Raw genomic sequence first — 27,728 nt, 5'->3', positions numbered from 1 at the left:
CTAAATTAGTTTCTAAATGACTCAATACATCTAGGACTGACTAAGATGCTTGGGAAATTAGTGCAACTGTTGGCTTCCTGCTACCATCTATCCATTTCCAAAATGAACTCTTGAGGGAGAACAAGAGTGGCTGAACCGAGAAGTGTTGCAAAGGCTGCTCTTATATGCACAGGTAGACAGTAGACAGTTCTAGCACAGAAATACTAGAACCAAAATTAAATAAATTAACATGGATTCAGACTGATTTTGAGTTGGCTCCAGCCTTGCTGGAAATTGAAGATGAATCTATGGATCATAATAAGGATAGGGCATAATTCGAGGATTTCTGGGATTTCATTGACACTACTATAAAGGGTTTAATAAAGAGGAAAGCTAACCTATCACAAACAATGGAACTATTGAATTGGTCATGCCGTGTCAAGTCTTTGAAGTTACTGTGTATTAACTTATCAACCTTTGAAGGTGACTGCCTTAAGTGATTGTCCAACAGGGATGCATTTTTTTAGTTTAATTATGAAATATAACTCAACTGATAGCCTTCTTGCCTGCCTTCTCCTGTTACTCTACTCTATTGTTGTATGCGGTTTTAGCAATGATGACTTGGGAAATTTTGCTATCTTACTTGTACTTTATGAGGTGAAGCAAAGGTTCTTTTGAGACCTTTATCTGTTACATCAGAAAACCTATTGATTGCTTCAGGGCTTATCATGCAGAGATATGACAATCCCAAAATAACTGCAGCCAGGGATGCAAAAGCTTTGTTGGTCTTATTTACAGTCAGTCATTGCATGGTGAACAATTACAATCACCTATTTTATCAGGTATGTAGCTGTTTGAAGCTTTAGGGGCCCTTTAGCCTGATGTCTCATTTCATGAAGTGATTCTTTTGGAAGCAATTCTGCCTGGTTTGCAAGCCACAGATTATCATATGTGGGAGGTTAAAATCTGAGTACATTCACCACTCTAAACCAACTGGTGAATTTTTTGGAGACAAGATGAAAGCTTTCGAGTTGGTTAGCTTTAGGAACAGCCCCTGAGAAGATTTGCAAGGCAATTCCAGTTCCATAAGCCAAATGAAACTTGAGAGGAAGGCACCTGTGGCTTATGCCAATATATATTTAAAAAAAAAAGGAAATTGCAAATTTTGTAACGAACCTCATGCACTCACCAAATACAATGGGTTTCAACCACTGAGTATCAATGATCGATGGGCATCTGCTACAAAAAATAAATGCTGTGTTTTTTGTGCATCTGGCCTGGGTATTCTGCTAGCATGTGCAAGGCTTGTACTTGAGAGGTATGTAATGCAAATCGCAGCATGTTGCTCCATAAGTCTATGACACAAAGTGTAGCCAGAGTGGTGACTCTAGAAGGTGCACTGTGTTTGATCAGGCTACTAAAAGGAGACTGAATGGCAGCTGTCATATCTGCAGTCTTGTAGGGTGCTACTAGAGAGTGCCAGTCCAACTGCCTTTTTAAGTTTAATGGCTTAGCCAACAAACTAAAGCTGTAACTCAGCGAATGGTCATTGTCTGTGAATAGTACAAACAGTAGCTTTGCCACTTCTGTATTCCATGCTTGTGAACATTGATGTATCTTCCTAGCTTGATAGTCTCGTATTATAACCACTTAAGGTATTTTGGACAACTTCACCAATGAATTTCCATCTCGGTACATAGACGAAATGAGCTCGAAACATTCCATTTGTTCGGCACTTGCTGATCAAGATTAATACAAACCAGCCAGAATACATATTATTTTGGGGGCAGATGTTTTCTTCAGCATCCTAGGCAAGGAAAGACTGGAAAAATCAAGTCATCAAACACTGATTGACACAATATTGGGTTTTGTCAGGTAGAAGTCTTTCAACTCCACACAAGGTTGTATCCAAGAAAGGTGAAGTACACATTCATTCAGCAACATACAGCTATTGATGGAAACTGGAGGTTTGTAGACCAGTTTGGTGAATCACAACAACTCTCTTGACAACTACAGCATGTGAGATTTAAAGATGCAGCCCTTATGATCCATCCTAAACTCTCTACCCATGAAATTACAATCCACAAATGGTGCAGGCGACAACATGTACAACCGCTGTGTCAGTTCTTGGAAGTAGTCCACTGAGTACCTAAAACAGCTGCAGCAATGCAGCAAATGGACATCGCTAAGAGACCAAACTGCTGAGGTCATTGGTCCCTAGACTTACACACTACTTAAACTAACTTACACCAAGAACAACACACACACACCCATGCCCAAGGGAGGACTCGAACCTCCGGCGGAAAGGGCCGTGCAGTCCATGACATGGCGCCTCAAACCGTGCGGCCACTCCGAGCAGCTGAGCCTGACAAACTCTGCAGTTAGTGGAATGTATTGTATATTGCCATCTGAAATAATGAATGTAGTTCTTGTATCAAATATCTTGTGGTGTATTATTTGAGTTGAAGTAAGAGGAGGGCAGCAAGTCCTCTTGCAGTAGACTCTCGTAACGTAAGTGTATCAATGCAGGACCAGAAGCCTGGAAGTATACAAGTGCATACATTTTTTGTAGTTCAACAGTGTCTCTCCAATCGATTTCTTCACCACAAAGGTCTCATCATTATGATACCCTCCATTGCAAAAATTACACCTATGCAATCTTCTGCAATTACTTATTCCAGCCTTAGCACTGGCAACACCTACACCTTTAAAGAAAAAGCCACATGTGAAACAACACATGTTGTATCAGCTGAAGTGCAACTATTCTGTTAACATTATCACCACTTAGCTTTCAGCAAGGATGAATGGACAACGATGTTTACACATCTATAATACTAAATATCCTGTTGCAAAACATTCGAAGTACACTATGACTTATTGCACAATGTTTCAATTTTTCACTCTTGGCATGTGCTTGGTTCAGACTCACTAGCCTGGGCATTAACTCAAACTAATTGCAACTGTTACCTACCACCTCCTTACTCTGCAACTCCCTTTCTCCTCATGTCTGACCCTATCTTTCCACCAAGTCACTTAATTTCATAATTAATTTTCCTTTTGTTCTAATTTTTTCAGAGCAAGACTACACTTCTCAGTAAAACTGAAAAGTAAAATCAGACAAAACATGTTTAAAAGTGGGGATAATGCATTGGGATTTGACATTGAATTTTTGGACAGAAGAGGGGTTTAAACAACAAATTTCTAAATAAGGGGAAACACAACGAACAGAAGCTTAATCTGTATCACAGGTGAGAAACATTAACTAGATTGCTGATTAATTATTCGGAGATGAAAAAGTACCAAATAAAAAAAGATACTGTAAAATATAACTGATATCACACAAAAATGTTAGCTGATCTAGTTCATAGCAGATATACTGAGAAAAGATACATACAGATGGTACTCATTGCAGCAGGTCAACCTGTAACTACTCTGGTGGGTGTATTATTTCCCATCTGTTGTTAGTCTGTTTATTAAGGATTTCCTTGGTAACATGCAATTTTGTAAAGTTAATTGTGTATGTTATTTCTATTTCATTTGATCGTGCATATGGTATTTCTATTTCATTTGGATGTGCATATGTGCAGCATTATCATATTAAGGCAAACTTTTGAGGATTTTAGGGTAATTTATGTTTGTTGCATATAAGAAAATCCTGTTTATGAAACAATGATGAAGTAAAATTTTGTCCACAAATTGAGTTCCACCAACAAAAGCTACCCATCACGTGTAGATTAAACTGCTACTGATTGGCTTTTAATTGTACACTAATTCACATGTTCTGCACACAAATATTTTAATTTAATTATTTGGCATGACACTAACTATAATTAGAATATAAATATGAACAAATTATATAACCAAATGATAAAAAGAATGATAAAATTCTCTTGAGATTCCAGCCACATCAAGTAGTTTAAAATGGATTTTAAACCACTTGACATGGCTGGAAGCTTGAGAGAATTTCATCATTACATATCACCATAAAACCATGCATTCAGATAGAAAAACAATCTCAGTTGATTTATCGTAACACATTAAAAAATATGGATTTCTTTGCACTGAGTTTGTAACATTTTTCTTTGCTTACATAATAGGAACAGCAGCAACTTTGATGCTACAAATTTTCGTTTCATAACACTACCATTAGTTCCATTTTCAAATGCAACTATTTCCACGATTAGACGTACCTGAGAATGAGCTGTTCGTGTGTACCACGCAGTAGATCGATGTCCGACATCTTCAACTGGCCTACTCGTCTGATGGTGCCTGTGGTGGTGGCGATGATGGTGAGAGTGTCGTCCAGATCTCGGAGATCCTGAAGGAGATGTCTGTGTCTCGGAACTAACAGATATCTTACCACTACCAGTAGCTGCTAACCTTGAATTTCTTATGGTTTCAGTCTTGTCATGCTGCAAACAAATTAAAATGAAAGCATTCAATGAAATGAAACATATGCCAATTACTTAGAGAGGATATTTGAAAAAGATCTAGTTGAAATACGTATGTGAAATTGAACTGAAAAGGGGAGGCCACGACATTGGGATCACAGATTTACTTCAACAAACTTTGTACACCTTTAGTAGGCCGTTAAAACAACATAACGTGCAAGTAGTAAGGTGCACTACTCTGGCAATTCTGTGAAAATCGCAACAGAAGTTTTATGTGTCTATTATGTAATGGATGTGTGTGTGCAGGTGCTGGATGTTATAGTTCATTGGGGTCAAGTGGTTAATGTTCGAGCTTTGTAATACGAACGTGTATGAGGTGACGGTCCGTCTCCCACTATTCAAGACTTAATTCTCAATCTATATTTTTTTCATCACTGGCCATATTATTCAATTTTTATGACATTTGAGAGGTAATATAATTAATAAAAACTACATGTATTTGCATGAAGTTTTAGTGAATGTCATGTTATTTGACTACTTACTATTTTTAATCAAATTTAATTACTAGCACAAATATATTTATAACTATTGTCAAGTAAATTAAGAAACGCATAGAGTTTCCCTGAAAATGTAGGCACGTTGTGATTTGCGAAGTCCCTTATACATGCAATCTGGTAAAGTACCTGGAACTACTTTGGACTTCGGTGCTTCGAGCTGCAGATACAGAGGCAGGCCCCATTTGGCAGTTAACATGTGTGGCAGTCAGACGTTTCTAATGTAGCAAGAATAAATAGTGTAGGTGTAAATTTTTTGAATATCACAGAATTTACACTTGTACTACAAAAATGAAGGTTTGAGCAGGAGTTGAACTGTTGCCTCATATACGTTTGTCTTATGAAGCTCGACTGCTAACCCCTTGACCATCACGAACTCTAATGTACGGCATCTACGCACAGATACAAACTTTAGGATGTTTATAAGGCAACAGTAAAAAAATTCAGTTGACAGCAGTGACCCCATGACAAGTTTCTACGTAGTGTTCATGACCATGAGAGCACCACTCAATGAATTACTAGGATCAATGAAGTTACAAACTATTTCCAAATTAATTTAAAACATCAGATGGCTTAAAAGAAAAAACCATTTTAACTGAATCCGCTCTCTAAATGTAAACAGAAGATGGCTTTGCTGTATGGTCCCATAGGCAGAAACCTTTGAGGTTTTAATTATACTTTTTCTCCCTCTATTGAAGCATACACTTGCCCCACTCACATTTTTGGATGTCACAGTATCATATCAAAGCTACTTGCACACAAAGAAATGATGATTGTGACTTTGTGTTCGGTCAACATGAAGATTACTACAGAGGAGGAGGAGATTAGTGTTCAACGTCCTGTCAACAACAATGTCATTAGAGATGGAGTACAAGGTCAGATTAGGGAAGGATGGGGAAGGAAATTGGCCATGCCCTTGCAATGGAACCATCCCGGCATTTGCCTGAAGCAATTTAGGGCAATCACAGAAAACCTGAATCAGGACGGCTGGACATGAGTTTGAACCGTCGTCCTCCCGAATGCGAGTCTAATGTGCTAACCACTGCGCCACCTTGCTCGTTAAGATTATTAGAGACAAATCACTATTTCAGTCAGAGCTGGATTCGATAATGAAATCAGCTGTGTTCCTTCAAAAGAAACAACCCAGTATTCAAATGAAGCAATTCAGGAGGACCATTAAGACATAAATCAGAATGGAAAGAAAAGGATCTGAAACCTCCCTCTCCTGAAAAGACTCTAGTGCTGTAATCACTACACATAGACTAGTTCCTGCATACTCCCAGCTGCCTACAATATTTGCAACAAACTAAATGCGAAGCATCCTACAAGACCAGATGCAGTTAATTTCTCATACTGGCAGCATACTACGTAATCTCTAATGCTCTGATGAGTCATTGTGCAGAAATGTGATCAAACTTCAAAGCTGCCAGAAATGACATTTGTTTGGTGCTCAACATTTTCTCATAACTTGCAATATTAAAGGGGTGCCAACACCAATGATAATTTCCAGAACTGTTAGGTGTTTTTCATTGGATACTTGGGCTCAACAATTTTCATGATCTAGCACCTGCACTCACAATTTATCACAGAATTGTTATCAACATTGTAATTTGACAAGGTAAACAATACAATTTTTGTGAAATTTTATGTGAGGTCCTGTATTGCTCCATCTAAATCAACATGAGCAACAAGATGTTACACAGTGCAAATACAATTTAAAATTACCTGATGGGTTGGAGCAGCCGTCCCTGCTGAATCGTGTGAAGACTTTGAGCTCCTTACTGTACGGCCTGGTGTTTGGGTGGCTACAGACTCTTTCTTCTTTGGTTCCTCTTGTGCTGCTTGATCTTCAGGAAGAGGCTCAGTGTTTTGTTTAAGAGTCTGGAGTTAAAAAGCCTTCTGTTAGTGACTCCGAAAAATCTTCTCAGGATAATGTCACCTTAACTAATAAGTTATTTTGCTTATCAGAACAGTCTCAAAGGTAAGTCATTCTACAACTACATTTAGTTTAATATCTAACAATGTGCATTGTTATGGTCCTGTGCATGACAGCACTTTCTAAGTAATTTGTCAACATATCATGCCACAAAAATTGGTGCCAGATCAAGATTCAAAATATCTCATGATCAGAGGCATTATAGAAACTGTGGACCATACCATGGTCCGAAGCAGGACCCTGAGTTTTGAGTAGGAGTTCAGATCACCATCTCACACAGTTTTAACCTTTCAGGAAGTTTCATAATAGTTCAAACTCTGCTGTAGAATGAAAAATTTATTCTGAATTATTAAGTTAAGTAAATGAAAGACCCATTTTCAATAAACACAGGTATTATAGTAAAGAAGAAGTCAGGCTGTAAATGGGAACTGTGTAATCTCTTTGTATAGGGATTAAATGCATCCACTTAAAGCAACACAAACAGTTGCGGATCAACAATAAAGTTCAATACATACTAAGCTTACCCATACAGGATGGTTGACATAATAGTGAAAACTGATACAGGTGAAAATATATGTTGATATAAGCAAAAATGTTCTCGCATACTTGGATCCACATACAAGCCACTTGCGAAATAACTGTGAATGTGTGGTTATCAGCTGCCACTGACTTTAGTATGAAATATTGTCCTCTTCAGGACAAATGTATTTTAAACGCAAACTTTTCACTTACGGCCTCTTGTAATTTGACTCAAACTTCATGCATGGCCTACCTCAACACAAATCACAATACTGCTTCAGTGTGCTACTGTTTACCATACACTCTTACATAGTAACAGAAGTGTTTCACATGTAATCTTGGCATTTGGATGTAATATTGCAGTGCCTTTCAAACCCCCTCCTCAGAACAGCTCATAAATGTTGACATGATTGTACAATTCACTACTTCAATTCTTCAATTGTATCAATGGGAGTGTTACTTCTGAGACCCCATATAGAAAAATCCAGAGAAATGTGGTCAGGTACACTTGGAGGCGCAGCAAAGTTTCCCAGTGGCCGAATATGGCATGTAAAATATTTCCCAACCATGGACAACAGAGTAACCAGACATTCCCAGCTAATTTGCAAGCAGTTCACTGGAATATTTTTGCTTCTATTTTAGTATACATTCAGCCATGCAAGTTTTTGAAGAAGAAATCTTGGGAAGACTTTGGAAACAGGTTGGAGACCTTGGGTCAAGCTGCTGGAAAACCATTCTGGAGTGTAATTAGCAGTCTTTGAAAGGGAGGTAAGAAGGAAATGACAAGTATTTTGGACACGTCAGGAAAACTGCTGGTGAATCCTGTTGATGCCTTGGGCAGATGGAGGGAACATTTTGAAGAGTTGCTCAATGTAGGTGAAAATACGATCAGCAATGTTTCAGATTTCGATGTACAATGGGACAGGAATAATGATGGAAATAGGATCACATTTGAGGAAGTGGAAAAAATGGTCAATAGATTGCAGTGCAATAAAGCGGCTGGGGTGGATGAAATTAAGTCGGAACTCATCAAATACAGTGGAATGTCAGGTTTTAAATGGCTACACAGGATAACTGAAATGGCGTGGGAGTCGGGACAGGTTCCATCAGACTGGAAGAAAGCAGTAATCACACCAATCTTTAAACATGGAAACAGAAAAGATTGTAACAACTACAGAGGTATCTCTTTGATCAGCGTTGTGGGTAAAATCTTCTCAGGTATTATTGAAAGGAAAGTGCGAGTATTAGTTGAGGACAAATTGGATGAAAATCAGTGTGGGTTTAGGCCTCTCAGAGGTTGTCAGGACCTGATCTTTAGCTTACGGCAAATAATGGAGAAGTGTTATGAGTGGAACAGGGAATTGTATCTATGTTTTATAGATCTCGAAAAGGCATATGACCGGGTTCCTAGGAGGAAGTTATTGTCTGTTCTACGTGATTATGGAATAGGAGGCAAACTTTTGCAAGCAATTAAAGGTCTTTACATAGACAGTCAGGCAGCAGTTAGAGTTGACGGTAAATTGAGTCCATGGTTCAGAGTAGTTTCAGGGGTAAGACAAGGCTGCAACCTGTCTCCACTGTTGTTCATATTATTTATGGATCATATGTTGAAAACAATAGACTGGCTGGGTGAGATTAAGATAGGTGAACACAAAATAAGCAGTCTCGCATATGTGAATGACTTAGTTGTGATGGCAGATTCTATTGAAAGTTTGCAAAGTAATATCTCAGAGCTAGATCAGAAATGTAAGGACTATGGTATGAAGATTAGCATCTCCAAAACAAAAGTAATGTCAGTGGGAAAGAGATATAAACGGATTGAGTGCCAAATAGGAGGAACAAAGTTAGAACAGGTGGACGGTTTCAAGTACTTAGGATGCATATTCTCACAGGATGGCAACATAGTGAAAGAACTGGAAGCGAAGTGTAGCAAAGCTAATGCAGTGAGCGCTCAGCTACGATCTACTCTCTTCTGCAAGAAGGAAGTCAGTACCAAGACTAAGTTATCTGTGCACCGTTCAATCTTTCGACCAACTTTGTTGTATGGGAGCGAAAGCTGGGTGGATTCAGGTTACCTTATCAACAAGGTTGAGGTTACGGATATGAAAGTAGTTAGGATGATTGCAGGTACTAGTAGATGGGAACAATGGCAGGAGGGTGTCCACAATGAGGAAATCAAAGAAAAACTGGGAATGAACTCTATAGATGTAGCAGTCGGGGCGAACAGGCTTAGATGGTGGGGTCATGTTACACGCATGGGAGAAGCAAGGTTACCCAAGAGACTCATGGGTTCAGCAGTAGAGGGTAGGAGGAGTCGGGGTAGACCAAGGAGAAGGTACCTGGATTCGGTTAAGAATGATTTTGAAGTAATAGGCTTAACATCAGAAGAGGCACCAATGTTAGCTCTGAATAGGGGATCATGGAGCAATTTTATAAGGGGGACTATGCTCCAGACTGAACGCTGAAAGGCATAATCAGTCTTAAATGATGATGATGATAAATGATGATGATGATTATGATACACTCTGTATGTTTCAAGTATTATACACCACCACCACCACCACTACCACCTCCTCTCCTCCTCCTCCACCTTCTTTTAAATCTAATGAATTTATACAAAGAAGGCTCTGACTGAAAACATAACTAACATTATCAGAATACTGAAATTAACTGCACAATTTCTTTTCTCATGCAAATTGGTTTCTAAAGTTTCCAAGCAAGTGGTTTCTCTTTTTATCACACATTGCAGGCTTTCAGAGCCAGTATTTGCATTTTTGGTGATATCTGCTTTATGTGCATTGCTGTGGTCCAAGGCATATTTCTCTGCCTAATATTTCATATTTCAATGTTGGAGAAATCATCAGAGGTTATGACTCAAAGCACAGTTACAATCTCAAAGAAAGCTGAACTGCATATACAGAAAAGAAGAAGGATTGAAGACTGATGTGCTGTGGGCCTTAGTAATAAATAAAGCTTCATAACATGTCAGTGTGACTCCGCAATTTTAGGCAGTGGTCTGATGACTTCACAAACAGTGTGTTGCCTGGATATGTATAAACATTTTGGCTTGCTGAGCTTGCTTAAAGCTAAAACTGCTTTATGGTTTGTTATAGCCTCTGATGATGTCTCCAGGGTTGAAAACGAAATGTTAGGCAGAGAAATATGCCTTAGACCACAGCTTAATACACATATATATGACCAAACACAGGTTTCCTTTAAGTCAACAGTTAGGAGTTACTGTATCAAATTTCTCCTAAGTATGTTAACATGTGAAATACTCTTTAAGGTATATAAGTGGTATTTCCAAAAAATAAAGGAAAATCACTTCACGAAGAAGGAAGATATAGCTCTCTGACACCAGATCACATTCTGTAAATACCACAACATTTCATCAAGATGAGTGCTCGGCACCATCACTTGGTTACTGCTGGTGACTATTAGCAGTAACTAATAGCCAGTTGTAACCAGCAGCAACTACATGATCATGTCGACCAGTTGCTTCTGAGAAATGTGGAATTTACACAATGTAATCTGAGCTTCATATATTCAACTGAGCAGTTAGGAAAGTCTGAAGAGTCACAAGAGTTCATAAAGTTTATATACAGTCTGAAGCAAAATCCATGATCAACTTGTTAAGTATTACTAGTATTCTGAGAAAAAACCCCATTTGTGTGGTACATTTGGTTAATAGCCTGTTAAAAATCTATTTGACATGTCGAACATGGAGAAAGTCACATACTTGAATAATACTGACTAACTGGCTGAAATTCCATTTTTCATTTGTTGGAACTGACATTTAACACCTCTCGATATCTCTAAGAAAGTATAAAATTATTTGTAACATCTCCCCACTACTGAACTGTGGATGTGATATGCTGTTATCATAAAACGTCCTTCAAAAGTAATTTGTAATTAAAATCTTACATAGAAATATTATTTGTCATTATTATAATTGTGAACAAATTTAGTCATTATTTACATAAGGTAATAGCACATTTCATTATCACATTGATAGTGCTGCAGTGGTCCTCTGAAATAAAAAAAGAATATCCTAAAAGACAATAAGAAACAATAGTAGGATTATGCATACAATGCCTTGTCAGTACAATTCTGCCAACAAACATTTCTTGTTTCAGAGCACCATTTGTGAATAGCACTGGTATTATGAGTATTAACGTAAAACAAATTTTTTTCAGTTGAAGCTGAAGCTAAAAAGTTAATAAAATGACATAACTTTTTTTCATGCATATGCAAATATTCATTATTATTCTAATTATTTGTTTTACTTATTTTTTAATAGTTTAAATTGTTATTTTATGTTTTAAATTCATTTTTTAGTTTAGTTTACTGTTCCCATAAGTAACTCATTATTATGATACAAAATATTCACAATAATGATAATCTATTAAAAAATGCTTAAAGCATAAGGTTTTTTACACACTGCACATAAAAATGAGTGAAATTTCTTCAGTAATACACACGATAGGCAACACAATATAAAACAATATTCAGCAGCAAATTGTAGTGCCCGATTTGTAACACTCACCCCCCCCCCCTCCCTCTTCTCACAGTTTTGAAAGAAACTAATGGAATGTTTTGACCAAGAATTCGAGAATCTCTTTTTGAAGCCCAAATGTTCTTGTGAAGGTATCAACATACCATAAACTAACATCTGACCTCGTCAAAAGATATTTGACAGAAGGTTTCTTTCCCAGTGCAGGGCAAAAATTTGTATTTTGTTAGATTCTTGCCGTTGCCTGTGTGAAAGAGCCATTTTGAGCATTGTACCTGAGGACAAGGAACTTTTTCATCTGGTGATCCTAAAACGCTCGATGGGCTAAGTACAGCCACTGGACATAAATGGCTTTCAGTGTTGGAAGAAGTTTGTGACAAGATTTTCAGAGCTAGTTCTGCTGAATGATTATGATGTCAATCTCCACTTGAACAATATAATCAACCTGCAGTCACTAATATACAATCAATTTGCTTTGCTGAGGTTCTCCGATGTACTGAAATGTGTCTACCACAAATCAGAATATTTAGAGGATTGCCAACCACAATTTGAGAATCATACTGAATTTTGTTTTAGATTGTGTTGCCCGTCACATGTATTATATGAAGAAATCTTTGTCATTTTATGCACATGGCGTAAAAAAAAGGTTATGTTTTAAGTATTTTTTTTACAGATTATCATTACTGTGATGATTTTGTACCATAATAAGGAGTTATTTATTATTTTCTTGCACATGAAACAGTAAACTAAAAAAAACCATGAATTTAAAATGTAAAATAACAATGTAAAATATAAAACAGAAGTAAGTAAAACAAATAATTGGAATAATAATAATAATTAATGTTTTTATATTTTAATTAACTCCGTTGATATTACTCCAACAGCACATTGGGTACAACTGGTTTTCCAAAAATGCAATTTCATAAGCCAGCTTTATTACACTAGGAGAATGTGGCAGGAAAGCTGCTTTAATTTGTGTTGTAACAAAAGTTTTCATTTTGCAAAATTAATTCAAGGTGGTGCGAAATTTCGAATTACTACAAAAGCTGATTACACAGTTTTCAAGATCATTAAATACATTTCAACTTACATTTGAAACTTTTTTTTATATATTTCATGGCTTTGAAGACATTCCCTCTAACCCTCATATGCTAAATTACCTTTCAGTGTGCTTTCTGTCCCTTAAAAGTGAAACTGAGCAAAAATGAAAACTATGTATAGCATTATTTTGACCCCTCTAAATACCTGCCAAGTAAGGTCATTTATTTACACCTGGGAATGTTCCCTAGTCTGAAGTAGTGTGGGCAGAAATGAACCTTCATTGTCGTTAAAACTATATGGCAGATGAGCACTCCACATTTGGTTTCGAGTTGCCAAGAAGACATTTGATTAGTTTCGAATGAGCAGCTGAAGCTCATCATGAAAAATGATTTCTTAAAATTCAATTACTTAATAACTTGAACACTGAGTCCCAGAATTAAATCAAAGAGAGGTTATTCTGGATAAAGTTATGGAAACACTTTTGACAACTAAACATAATAAAACTATAGTCAGCATATTTATGGAACACACAACACAACTGTGGGCAGATATTACAGTTCATCTGTCTCAATTGGCATTTGAAGACTTCAGTTTTGGAACTGTCAGAATTTGCAGTCTAGGCCATTGGTAATAATCAAACAGCCAAAAGGTGCATAATAACTAATAATCACACGCAACATATCAATGGATCCTTCAATATAATTACACACACATCCACCAAGGTTGCTAGGCTGGGCAAAGAGCTATACATCCACTGATGCCAGGTCCTGTGGATAAACAACAGTACCACATTTTAGGACTATCATAGACCACCTCAGTGTCCCTTGTCTCAGTTCACTGATGTGTACCACATGCTCTCCAGTGGATTTATTTACGACAACCTTGCGATACTCCGTTATTTTCTGGACACTGATTCAGACTACATTACTCCATGCTGTCAATGTTTAATTTGCACTTACTGGGTGCTGTCTCCACTTTCCATCTGACCACATGTTGTGCCTTATGTGAGTGAACCGACAGCGTGTCCACACACCGAGAGAGTGGTTTGTATCCAAATGTTTTCCAGCTGGACAAACTTGGTAGTGTTCTCCAGCACAAACATCGAGAGTACTTTAAGGGCCAAAACAAATCCTTCTCTAGAAACTTTTGCTTCTGTTCATTCAAGAAGACTCAGGATCTATTACATTCTATAATTTATTTGTACTTAATTGGTGTTCAATAAAACCTCTGTTGTTGAAGAAGCAGACTTACAGCTGAAATAACTTCATTTTACTGTAACATCTGTCAAAGACAAGTTAATTTAAAGCTCTTTATAATTATAACAAAAAATCAAATCCCCTAGTATTTTCCACACTTTTTCTGAATAACGTACCTGCAGTTTTGCCAAAGGAATTATGTCACAGTTCTGAGGCCTGTGCCACACAGTCTTTTGAGAAGTTGCATTATAGTAGTAAAACCTCGATGTATTCTGATCAAACAGCTCCCACCATTGATTGTTGTCAGTCTTTTTACTAAAATGAAAGAAAAACACAGACAAAGTTGAGGTTAATATTTACATTCAGAGACAAATAAAACAAGATAATAGATAAATAATGTTTGTACACCATTAGTGTATCAAAACTGAAGTGTTAACATATGGCTGCTAACATATTATGACATTAATCATTTCACCACCGCCAAACCCACACACTTTATTTATAGAAACCATCTTTTTGGTCTCTGTTTCAAGATGCTACTGATAGCTCAATGCTGCAATATTTTAAAACATATTAAACATACAGAGCATTCACTTTAGCAGGAAATTCAGAATGCCACCACCCCATACAAACAAAAGGGCAGACAGATGGAGAGAAATAGTTAAGTACCAAAATCAAAAGCAAGCCGTCTTGATAATAAATACATAATTATCAATTAAAAGTTCTACAATCATTAAGAGAGATGGAGCAGAAATTCTAGTGTCATATGGAGGAGATTCCTCTGTGAATTTCAACTAATCAAATCTATTAGTACCATTTACTATATCCATAATGTAACTGGACACTTATTGTGGGGGGTGCCGGGAGCATAATAAAACTATTACCCCCTATACATTGGCAGATAGGTGTGAGGGGAAACAAGCCTCTCCTCTGTCATGCACAGCACGCAACACATTGGAATCAACACTGCGTTCACCATGTCTACTACAATGCTATACTGCTATCGCACACTGCATTGTTTCCTAGCTAAGTTTGGGAACTGATGGAAACAATCTGTACAGGCCCAGAGTCAAACAAAGTCTGCTCTGCCACATGAGGCCAAATAAGTTTATGTTTGAATAAATAAGTGGCAAAAGTGACACTAAAGCCCTAATCAAAACTCAAACCAGACTGGAAGCCACACAACACTTTATTATTATTACAGAAGACAACAACATGAAATTACATCATCACTGAATGCTGTGCACAGAAGGTTTCATACAAGTGGTATGTATGCAAAGCAACCAGCCTTGTGTGGACTGTGCATCACTTGCTAAACGAGGAAGTATTTTTGCAGCAAAAATTCAAATGTGTACACATGACAATAGCTCAATGGAAGCTCATTCCATTCACAGATTAGTTGCAATTTAACTTGCAAAGTTACAGCAGATGCATGTTAAGTTAGCAAAAGGCTGAATACACAGGCTGCTTCATATCTACCCATACAGGCACTTTTTATCAGAAAGGACGTTTCGGTCTTCTTATCGTAAAATATATTTTACATAAAACAATAAGGGGAAGAGAATGGCGAACCTTGTGCTACCTGACATCTACTGTAAAATGGAGAAAATAAACTCTATTTCAGAATTTGAAATGATACCATGGGAAAACACTACTGTTGAAAAGAACTCTCAAAATTAGCTTTTTTCTTCAAAAAAAGTATTATTGTATTTTGTGCTGGTCAGTGATATCATGAATATACTCTTCTGGGGGCTGACAATTTGAACACTAGTTAAGGAAAGGAAAAGAAAGATTGTAGGGTAACGGATGTGCTTTCTTATGTTTATCTTACATTTTTATTTTGAACACATGTTATAAGCAATTTTAACACTTATTAAGAAAAGTCACATATTTTTCTGTTTCAGTTTGTGGTAATATGCCTGATCTTCTTAGGGAAGAAATCAGAAGGAATTAAAACCTGCCCTTTGTGAATAACTCTGGGATACTCTCAGAAAGCCCAAAGGAAGCGAACATCCACATCAGCCACCCAGAAAAGGTCACCAGCAGAACAGGGGCTGAGGATCTCAAAAAGACTAAATTCATGTTGAATGACAAATATACACTGAAATTCCTTGAAACAGAGATAGACCGCATTATGAGGGTAAAGAAAGTCAATTACCTTTCTGAGACCGTAAAATAAAATGGACTGGAAAAGGCTGTGATAGGTAATCAGACCACAAAAATGGAAAGAATATATGGGCTGCAATTCCATGGCACTAAAAGTTGTTAGGATAGGGTCTTCCATAAGGGCTCACATCTACAATTCTAGGGCATTCTTTCTGATACCCTCCTTGTCCAAATGATCAGCAACACCAGTTTCCTGTGAGTGTGACATGGCCATGAGTCCAGAGAAAACCTACAGTGAAATTTAGATAGAAGTCTCCGAACCTTGATAGTCCATATAAATCAGGGCCGGACACAGCATGATAAGACTTCACATGTGCAGTCCAAGGCACGGCCTATCAATGGTCCAGTGGCTATTTGTAGCAAAAGAGGCAATTTAGCAATCTACTGTCACAATCCTTTAAAATGAATGGGAATGACAGAAGAGACGGATGAGAATTCTCAATTCGCATAAGTGATGGGTAGTGCTCATTTGCTATGAAACGACATTATAGTACCACTCAGAAGGAATATAAACTTTTAGATGACAATGAAAGAGCAAAAAATAAAACAACTGACAGATGGGATTCATTGTTCTGTACATCGAAAAGCACTTGGTGCCGAATTTGCAGGCATGGAGCACTTGAAGAAACTGGTTGCATGAACAGTAAAATTTATGAAGTCACGCCCATTATTCCATTTTCATTTGCAACAGTTTTTAATGGAAATGAATGAAGAGTACGGAGACTTCATATATTACTGCAAAGTGCATTGGTTAAATCAAGGGGCATGCCTGGAACGAAATCTTGTTATTGTTTTGTAATTTATGAAGGAAATAGGAGTGCAGGAACGAAAATTTGAATATCCAGAATGCACTGTAGACTTCGCATTTCAAATGGACTTGGCTGCACACTGTCCATGGTAAGACACTGCAAGGTAACTACTTTCTGATTTGATGGTGATGCATTTAAAAATAAAACTCTGACAAAGACAATCCAGTTCCCCAAGACTACTGGCATTAAGGAAAGCACGAGATTTGATAACTTCATTGTAGCCATGCAAGAATTACATGGTTTTGAGGACACTGTCAGTCTTACATCTGTTTTCGAGCTGTTTTTGAGACCATTTACCATTTCAATTGAAAGCACCCCTGTACCTGTGTAGATGTAACTGATTGACTTGCAAAGTAATTCCAGTTTTTTTATTTGAATGCTCTACACTCATCACTGATGATTCTGCCTAATGTCCTGCTGCAGCTGGCAGCAGTGATCCACCTTCAATTTACATATAATTCCAGTTTTAATTACAAATATTTCTACATTAAAACAATCCATATTGCTTTTCTAAAGTAGGTTTTCCAAGTCTCCATAATGAGATTGTAGGAGTGCTACAATATTTCAATATGATTCTTCAATTTCTCCACGCATACTTTATGACCAAATAAATCTCGGGTGAACAGACTGGTATGAGTGTGCATAGGACACAATATCATCAGGTGATGATGGCAACATGGTCGATTGCCAAAATATTGTGTCCTATGCACACTCATACTAGGCTGTTCACCCGAGATTTATTTCGTAATATTTCAATACACATATTTTGTGAAAGACCTTTTTTCAATCACAAAACTAAATAAGTCACGATTGTGTATTAACTTGAATGTGAAACTCTGTGAAATTGTCTGTGTCTGTCTGTATACCAACAGTCTGTACCAGATAAATTATGTCTTCAGCACACCAAAAATAATTAATACTGAAAACTTGCTTTGTTTGTGATCTATATTGTTGGGAAATATGAAATATAAAAGCAAGTCATATGCATTCCGACTGAACTGCCATCCATTTAAATGTGGCATGTACGCTGTTGTCCCTCTCCCCCCTCCTCGTGCCCAGACAGTGTGGGGTGGCAGTGGGGGAAATGTGATGTGAGGCTCAGGACTTTGGCACTTGGGCCCAGGCATGACCTGCAAGCTGAAATCTTGGCCATCCCTGATATAAGTCATCCATTCACCATACGTTCAAAACATTTGTACAACAAACAGGGTGACACAGTCATCCATTGGGTGGGGGACTCACGTTCATGCCAGATGCATTTAAAAAGTGCAAGAATATTATGTATGTATTCTGCCGAGGCACTGAGGAGTACCTATTCATTGTATGGGCCATTGTATGCTTCTGAGGATTGAGAATTTCTGTCTTCTATGGAGATTGAAGGCAGGTGGGTAACTTTCTGATACTGAAGCCTGTACAGAGAACAACTGTTATTTGTTCAGCAATGATGGTGATGCCAGGTTGACTGGTGCCATCCTGATAGCTCTCAAGGACACTATATGATAACTGGTGCCTGTAAATACAGCATAATTTGTTCCATAACTGAGAAGAGGATGCAGTGGTGGTTACAAGTGTTTCCAAACACTACTTCTTGTGTTTTTTAATTAGATAGTGGGCCAAGTTCAGAGCCTTTCAAGGTGATAAGGGTATCCCTCAATAGACATGTTTAAACTGATTAAGTGCCATTCTGAGATTTTTAATGACTGCAGCTATTTCATGGGTCTACCATGGCATAGGAGTTTGGTAGAAAGGCCCTGAAGTGAGAGGGACTGCCACTTTTGTCATTTGTAATATCACAGCAATAGTATGTCAGAGGATAACTTCACTTCCTCAATGACAGGGAAATTGAAGGTTTAATGAAATGGTGGATCTATGTTGTTCAGCAGTCTTTAAATTCCAGCATGAAGGGCTTTCTGATGGGTATCAGTCTAGCAAAAAAATAATGTTCAGGAATGATCAGTTTCATAAATCATTACGCAACTACCAGCAAATGGACAGAGGAAAGCAAGGGCTACACAGTGATAGATCAATAGCCAAGAACATACCATATGTTGGGCTAAAAGGAGTGAGAGGTCTGAGTTTAAAACACAAAGACGAAACCAAAAAATACCTGTACTAGAAGCCTATATTGTCTCACAGAGAGAATTCTGAACTGCCTCACAAAGAACTGTGGGCATTAAAATCCCCTAGAATGAATAGGAGTGGAAGTAGTTGCAGGATCAAATCTGTGATCAGCTGGTGTGTGACCCACCTGGAGGTAGATAAATTCTACAGAGCCTAAGATCAATGTGTGTTCATGTAGATGCAGTTACTGCTTCCAATGAAGTACTGAGCGGAACCTGTTCATAAAAATTCATCTTGTGGATCAATGTGCTAACTCCACTCAATGCCGTACCATATCAACTTGATTTTTGTCATATGCTTTGCAACGTCTAAGAATAGAAGATTAGTCCACTGTGAATTGGATTTCCTGTGGGGCTACACCAACTGCTGCGTAGAGTACAATTAAGTATTCCAAGTTCAGTGGGATGGTAGAAGTAGCTGATGCAGTTCTACTTTTTAATCGTTGTGTGCATTTAAGGGGCAAGGGGGGATGAGAATAAATGGTGATAACTTATGTGAATATTCAATGTAAGCCAGTATTACCTTCTGTCAGGGACTGTTGTCAATTTGTATATTTCTATATATGGTGATGGGGACATGCAGGGTTGCTGTGATTATTGGAGCAGTCTTTCCCTTCAGTTTCTTCTTTCTTCTTACTTTTTTTGGGGGATTTCAGTTCCATTTTGGAAATGTCTGGGTGGGTTTCTGGAACTTTCCTCCACACCCCTTTCAGCCTCCGGCTGTTCTCAGGACATGAGGCAAAAGAAGTTTTTTTCCCAAGGAGCGACCAAAATCAGAATACCCATGGCAGCACAGTCCACATCAAAGAACCACCCATGGTTTACGAGTAGGGAGGAAGAATAGTTAGTCAGGGGGGATGACTGCAGCATACTGTAAGAATAAATGTTGCAATGGCTAAGGGACACTGTGCCTGCCATGCATGAGCTCAAAAAGGGGTTTTCCATCCCTGCAGGAAGTCAAGAGTTGCACTGGACATAATATCTGAGAGCTGCATTATGCTACAGTCAACTCTATCTTTGCTGCTAGTCTGTCAAACAATGTCCAACTGTCCTGCTGACAATGTACAAATTCTCCTGGGTATACCATGCAATCCAATATCTGATATCACTACCTCTGTCTCACCATGATGCAATCCAACTACAATCACCCCGCTTCTTGAGGTATTTTTCACAATTTCACAAGAAGCTGCGAAAAGCAGGCATTTCTTTTATTCAACAAATGCTTTTCATTAAGTCAATAATTATTATCTTACTTAAGTAACAGAGATACCAAAAGGTAATGCAAAAGCAGTGTACATTCTTAATGGTGCAAGCCAGGAAACTGAAATTTTATAGGATTGTTTTTTTCACACTTAATCTACACCTAAACATCGTTTCCTGTTCTTACGGTAAGACACCATGGATGATCAACGTAACACTTTACCATGTCAAAGTGCAGTGTTTGGATCCCTCTGCAATGCTGTGAATAGGAGAACAACTGAACAACATTGATTCTTTGAATAGCATACATTAGCAACAGCTACCATTAATCAAAACTGTGTTTTTCGGTAGCATCAGATGTGTCTAAATTTTAGCCTCTGGGAATGTCAAACTTCAGATAGAATATCAACAATCACAGTCGGTATATATATATATATATTAATCACTGATAAATTAGGCACAAATACCACCACAGAACAGTACCATTAATTCTTGCTCAAGCCCCAAAATATTTTCTGAGCAAAGAGGCCACAGTTAAATGCAAAGGACACCAATTTGCTTCAAGATAATAGAAGTCCACATGCTGCACAAGGGACTATACAGAAGATCAGCTAGATGTGAGCAACAGTGGTGTCACAACTTCTATACAATTCCCAACTGTCATCAACAGGTTCTTTTTAACAACTGATGGCTCAACTGTGTGGGATACAGCTCCAGCAATGACAACACACTCATTATGTGTATGAGAAATAATGCAATATCCAGAGACCATAACTTTGGCAGAATGCCTTTTTAAAGTGTTAAATCTATCTTCAATTTAAATATCAATTTGTACGATTTACATCTCTGTCACTGAAATGCCACAATCATATGTTGCGTTCTTCTGCCTTTTTATATATTTGTTGTGCATTGCTACTAGTATCTACTGTTGGTAAAATTCTTCTGTGTAAAATATGAACGCAATCAGTGTGCTACAGAAAGAAATATTTCATTTCTCAATATATTAGTACACTCAAACTCAAGGCTAGTAGGACGAAGCTTTCTTTGTTTTCAATGGCAACTGCAACATTGATTCTAAAATCACAACTTAGATTCAACTTGTGTAATGCTTTTAACAGTGTAGGATTCTCTTTGTGGAAACTACAGAATCCTAGAGTAAAGTTTGCAAAAAAGTTACTCAAGTGAATGTTATGACGAAGTAATGAACATCATCGAAGATGAATAAGTAAAACATAAAGAGATTTGGATTTCAATTGACAAGTCAAATGACCTATGGGTAGTACATGGTGGTAATAATTACACTTTCCCTATTTATCACGTTATAACACCAAAACTAATTACCGTACGAGTATCAAACTTGGTAGCATTAATGTCAAGGGCATGGGGAAGAGGAATAATGGAGAATCAATTCAATTGAAACACTTTTAATGTGATGCTAAAGTATATCATACCATTGCATACAGGTACCATTACTGCTACAAAAGGGGCTCAAATATGGCGCCCATCAGAGTCTATAAGAGTCTGAAAGTGCAGGACTGTGTTCTGCACAGCACAACAAAGCATGTCCGTAGCTATGCTGGCTACCTCTCTTGATATGCTACGCTTCAGATCAGCATATGTGTACATGTTCTCCTGGTAAACCCTGTCCTTCAGGTAGCCCCACAACCAGGAATCACAGGGAGTGAGATCTAGTGACCGTGCCAGCCAAGCATTTGGAAACGATTGGCTGATAATTCGATCATTTCCGAATGTGTTTCAGAGAAACAAGTGAGCTTCATGACCAATGTGCAGTGGGGCCCCATCTTGCATGAAAACTGTTGAGTTCAATGCGTCTCTCTCCTGTAGGGCAGGTATGACATGCTGGTGAAGCATATCACAGTAAAGTTGGCCAGTCACACTGCATGTCCTTGATCCTTGAGTGCCAATCTGTTCAAAAAAGAATGGGCCAATTATGAATGTAGACATGAAGCCACACTATACGGTGATACATTCAGCATACAGAGGAACTTCACACACAGTGACTGGAGGTGAAGATCCTCACACTCAGCAATTCTGTGTGTTTACCTCATCCATTTCTGTGTGTTTACCTCATCCATCAGAGAAAAATGAGCTTCGTCTGTCCATAGGATGGTCCAGGGCCAACCCTTGTCAACTTAAATCCTTGCAAGAAAGTGGAGAGCGAAGTCAAAATGTCGTCATGCACCCTGTGGTGCAAGCTACTGTAGGATATGGATCTTGTACAGATACCACTTGAGAATCGTTCAAAGCATCTTCTGTACAGTGGACAACAGGATGTTCAACTGTTGTGACACAACATGCGCACTGCCTGACGATCAGGAACTGTACGCAGCTTTGTCTGCCACAGCAACAGCGATTTAATGAAATACCTGTGGTGCAACCGATCGTCAGCCTCTTCCCGGAGTGACAGCCAGTTCTCCAGTTGATTCGAACTACTTCATCATGCTCCACACAGCAGGTGGAGAAAGAGGACCCTTCTGTAATCCTTTCCGCAGCTGATATTTTCGAAGTGCAGCTGGAGCATTACTGTTGTCTTGATAATAGAAATTCACCTCAAGTGATCTGCCAGCATCAAGAAATAGGACAGCTTTTGACGAAGTCAGTGAAAATTGTGGATCACGTTGTGCAAAAACTGGAGAGTGTGCCAGAGAAATGTGGTTCATTAGTTAGGGAAAAGTGTAAAATGGTTTTTTAAAAAATTCTGATCTTGACAAACTTAGTAACATTTCAAAAATTCCAGGGTGACAATTATATTGCAGTACAGAGGGATCTTACAATAGTTTAACGTTTTATGTTTGCTCAAATTAACTCTTGTAGATGTTGAGAGATCATTTTCTCAGCTGAGAAATGTATTGTCTCGCAGGATACTCAACATGACTCTAGAAATTTTCAAAAAGCATTTGGATGTTGTCATATGCCACAAATAAGCTGATAAGGCATTGCTATGCGTAGGTTTTTAAGAAACATTTTCATTTTTTGATCAATATACTATTAAACTTTAAAGTTACTTTAAAAATGTAATACAACACAATGTTAAAATATATATATTGATTGTGTGGCCGTCTGAATACTGCAATCAAGTAAATAAATAGGCATAATGTGAGGTCGTGAGGTCTTTTTTTATACTGCCTCTTTTAGTTATTTATACTGCCACTTTGCCTGCCTACTTTAATGAGTCATAATGCCTAAACGTCCAGTCTCTGGTAATAACCAGACTTAAAATTGCCTTTCAAATGTTCATTAATGTTGTGGAAACAAAAAGGGCTGTGTTGCAGTGAATCATTTCAAAATTATTGAAGCTTTCATGGCCACTTGTTGACAAACAGCCTGTTGGCTTCTGTCTCGGGTTCTATGGCCGACAGTTGTTTGATGATTTTTCTAACGTTTTGCCAGCACGAGTTGCTGGCACTGTCAAAGCTTCACCCTTCGTTACTGGTGGCAAACTAGAGTCGAGCTCGTGGCCACAGTGGATCACAGGGAATACAAATCCGTTAATGAAGGCATCTTCTCTTTTCTCACTGCAGAAATACAGAGGAATTTGCACATCACAGAATCCACACCACCTCGGCTACGTGGATTAGCAAATATCCACAAAGACCACAAAGATAATATTCCACTATGACTAGTCATGAGTGCTCCTGGCTCATCGACATATAAAATGATGAAACACTTGGGCTCTCTGGCTCAGCCACATATAGGAAAGACCGACACATACAGAAAAGACTCAGGACATTGCACTGAGAAGCTGGAGAAACTCAAACTTAGACCGCAAGACATCCTTGTCAGCTCTGATGAAATTTCCTTGTTTGCCAAAGTGCCACTCAGTCATTCACTGGAGCCTGGAGCATGCCATCACTAAGCTTTTTCATGCATGTCTTACCACAAAGAGAGTTGATTATTATGCTCATAATGTGTGCAGAAAGTGCCACTTTGGAAGAAGAAATGTCGGGTATGGCCTTTCTGCCACACATTCCCAAGATGACAGACAGAATCAGCCATATGTTGCACAGACATGGCGTACAGACTATTTCTAAACCAACACAAAATATCAAAGAGTGTCTCAGATCAGTGAAAAGCTAAAGGTACAGACTTCCAATATCCAAAGCATATCACAGGGTAGTTGTGAAAGAATGAGCTAACAAACATTGGGTGACAGACCACTAAAGTCACTGCCCATTCCTCTCTGGCATTTCCATGAGGCTCATTCGAGGTCATGATGTAACCTGATACCAGTCATGAGGTTGCTTATGTCTGTACATGTAGTACATTCAAGGTCAGAATGTATTCTGATACCCTGCCAATGAATCTTGGACAGTTGTGTGACATGAAATTTGTGGGAAAATGAAGGTCACCCTTCAGTGTGCAAGTTCTAGCCCAGATAAGGATCTAAGACAAGGTTATCCTCCCCCTGGTCATGGCCAATAGGACAACAGGAAACCATCCCCTCCCCCCTTTCTCCCTGGGTCAATAAGAATCAAGATCCTTCTCCCTCGCCCTCCTTTTATTACTAGCTCAATTGTGTGTGCCTCATCATTCAAGGTCTGTGCACTGTAGTGAGAGGAAGCATCAAAGCTATTTACTTGGGAAAAAAAGGCAGAAAATATCATCATAATTTATAAGGTGAGATACTTTGACATTACATTGTTTGGCTTAATTACTGTACATTAATGGTGCCATGAAATTTTCTGTAAGCAATCCCCCTCCCACTGTAATTTGCTCTAATTTTACCATTTTTTTCCAATTACCCAAGGTTCCATTCTAAGATATATGCAAATATGTGAACTTAAATGTTTAATAATTATCCAGTGCATTATTTTAACAAAATACTCTGATATGCTCATCAAATAATTTCTGTACTGCTTTATTTAGCAACAAATACACTCCTGCATGTACCTTCGGAAGCATACTGACATATTACCACATACCTCCATTGTTACTTATAGTGTGTTACAATATTGTTGATTCTCTGTCAGTATTCCACAGAAAAGCACGTAAATACAAGACTGATCAATTACCAAGTGCAATTTTTTTTTTAAATTATGTCAATATCCAGTGTTAAACAACTAGCACAATGCATTATTTTAACAAATACTTCCATATCTCATGCAAAACAAATAGCAAATTGCAAGAAATGTTCCTGCATTATTAATGTGTGGTGTCACTGTAAGACTTCCTTGGAGGAGCCCGACACTGCGAGGTTATACTATACTCATAAACAGACAACTGAAAAATATAAATTCACAATGTAAACAGTTTCCAGCATAGGATGGGGATAGGATAGGCAACCGATATATTTAAAACAAACTACAAAAATATGAGGCAGAGCCCCACAATTAATCGTCTTCCCAGCCCACACAAATCTCACCATAGCATGGTAGTGTGCGGTGGCCCAGAGCTAAGTGCAGCTGCCGCTGTCCCCAGTGAAAAGTTAGCGCGACTAATCGCTCTGCACAGAGCCACTCTGAGACAGCCAAATCGTTTTTATCTTGTGTTTATACACTGTCTACATTAGGAGTAGTACCATCACCCATGTACCTACAACTGACAGGATTCAACTTGTGGACAACACACCCACTGGCTGCCAGTAACTGCCACAAACATCCTACATATACATTATAAACAGAGAATGTCAGCACTATGTTGCTCCTGCTAACAGTCTAGCATTCCACACACAGGCACACATGCCTCATAAAGATATCAGTCGCACTATACTTCAGGGCCACGTTGATTCTTAAAGGCACTCACCCTCCAGCAGCAGCACTTACACAGCTGAGATAGGGCTGGCATGCTAACAGAAGCAGCCAGGCTAAATCCTAAGGTATTCCCAGTCATGAGTTGTTATTAAAATGATTACATCACAAGTGAACAATCACGCATCAATGTACTATTCCTTGGTTGTTTTCCTAAAACTCATTCAGTTACAAAATTTCTGGATCCCAACAATTTCCACATGTAGTGAAGAACTGCTATAGATTCGCATCCCTTTCTGAACACAAATATATAAAACATGCAAACGTCTTGGATGCTTGAAGCACTCCCAACATCCATGAACATTAATTTCCAGGTGTTTATTTTGTTAATACTCATTCATTTTAAACTATATCCATCTCCACAGACATGTACTTTTGCAGTAACTACTGTTTGGTGTATGGATTTGTCTGTCATATCACAGTGCTGGCAGTACAAATGAGTTGTCAGTTTAAGTTTATCTGTACCAGTAGCAAAATTTCTGGGAAGGTGCAGCTGTTGCTAGTGCATCACTGCAATATGTGATGCTGTCAAGATTAAATCACTTATAATACACACATATGGCTGAGCGCATCTATGAGCTTGTGGATTCGCCCATACTGTCTTCCAGTTTAAGTCTCTGTGTTTAATCTGGCATGGAGTTTCCTTCTAAATGTTTACAATTATTGTGTTTGTTGTCTTTCATTAGAAATCTTATCTAATATATACAGTGAAGTTTTTAAGGCTAGAGATATAGTTGCTGGCATCAGTCTGTAACCTATGTTTCTACTGTGATAACCCCATGTAGTCTTTAGTAAAGCTGAGTGACAACCAACTAGCAGGCAGTTTCAGTGTATTTATTAGATTTTTCACAACAAGAATGGTATGTACTTTCTATCAATGGGCATGACCTGTGCAACATATCAAATTTTTGGACAGGCCCAGTATGTTGACATGTTCAGTCCTTTGAATGATATTGTTAAACATGATTTGCAAACCAAAAAAAAGTGTTATTTATGACAAAAAAACATAATATCAAACTCAGAATATGTCGAAATGACAAATAAATGAACGTGGACTGCAGAAAAGTCCAAAAACAGAACATGAAACCGTCAAGAAAGAGAAAAACAAAAACAAAGCACTAGAAACGGTGCACTAGTTACATTGAATACGTTTTGAGCACCAGCCTCAGCCAGTGAAACAACGAATAGTGTAGGTGAAAGTAAATATAATGAGTCCTCCGATAAAGACCAAAACAGAAAGATTCTAATGCCTGGAAGCACAAAAAAGTTATTACTGTATGCAGACAGCCACAGAAAAAGCCTTTCAGCTCCCCTTCATGAAGCTTTACACAACGAATATTCTGTATTCACAAAAGTTAAACCCAGAGCTACATTAAGTACTGTAGTCGAGAATTTATCAGAAACAAACAATCTGAAAAAAGACGACCACGTTGTAATCATTGGCGGCACCAACGATGATTACAAAAACAAGAGCAAGTCAGCATACGCAGTTTACAGGAAGTTATTGCCAAAACTGTACAACACAAATGTTACCCT

At 38.1% G+C, this 27,728-nt stretch overlaps 1 protein-coding gene across 3 annotated transcripts in view; it reads right to left on the bottom strand.

Moving 5' to 3' along the window:
- The window catches only part of LOC126184737 (filaggrin), a 351,145-nt gene that overhangs the window by 142,893 nt on the left and 180,524 nt on the right, over nucleotides 1-27,728 (bottom strand). For all 3 annotated transcript variants that reach the window (XM_049927274.1, XM_049927275.1, XM_049927277.1), the window contains exons 3-5: nucleotides 14,306-14,444; nucleotides 6,650-6,805; nucleotides 4,170-4,391 (exon numbers count right to left, since the gene is read on the bottom strand). In XM_049927274.1, coding sequence (XP_049783231.1) covers nucleotides 4,170-4,391; nucleotides 6,650-6,805; nucleotides 14,306-14,444 — 517 coding nt within the window. The remainder of the gene's footprint in view (nucleotides 1-4,169; nucleotides 4,392-6,649; nucleotides 6,806-14,305; nucleotides 14,445-27,728) is intronic.

This window comes from Schistocerca cancellata, chromosome 4 (assembly GCF_023864275.1).
Source record: "Schistocerca cancellata isolate TAMUIC-IGC-003103 chromosome 4, iqSchCanc2.1, whole genome shotgun sequence".
Lineage (NCBI taxonomy): Eukaryota > Metazoa > Arthropoda > Insecta > Orthoptera > Acrididae > Schistocerca > Schistocerca cancellata.
The sequence above is the reverse complement of the archived record's forward strand: the minus strand, read 5'-3'. Positions and strand labels throughout refer to the sequence as shown.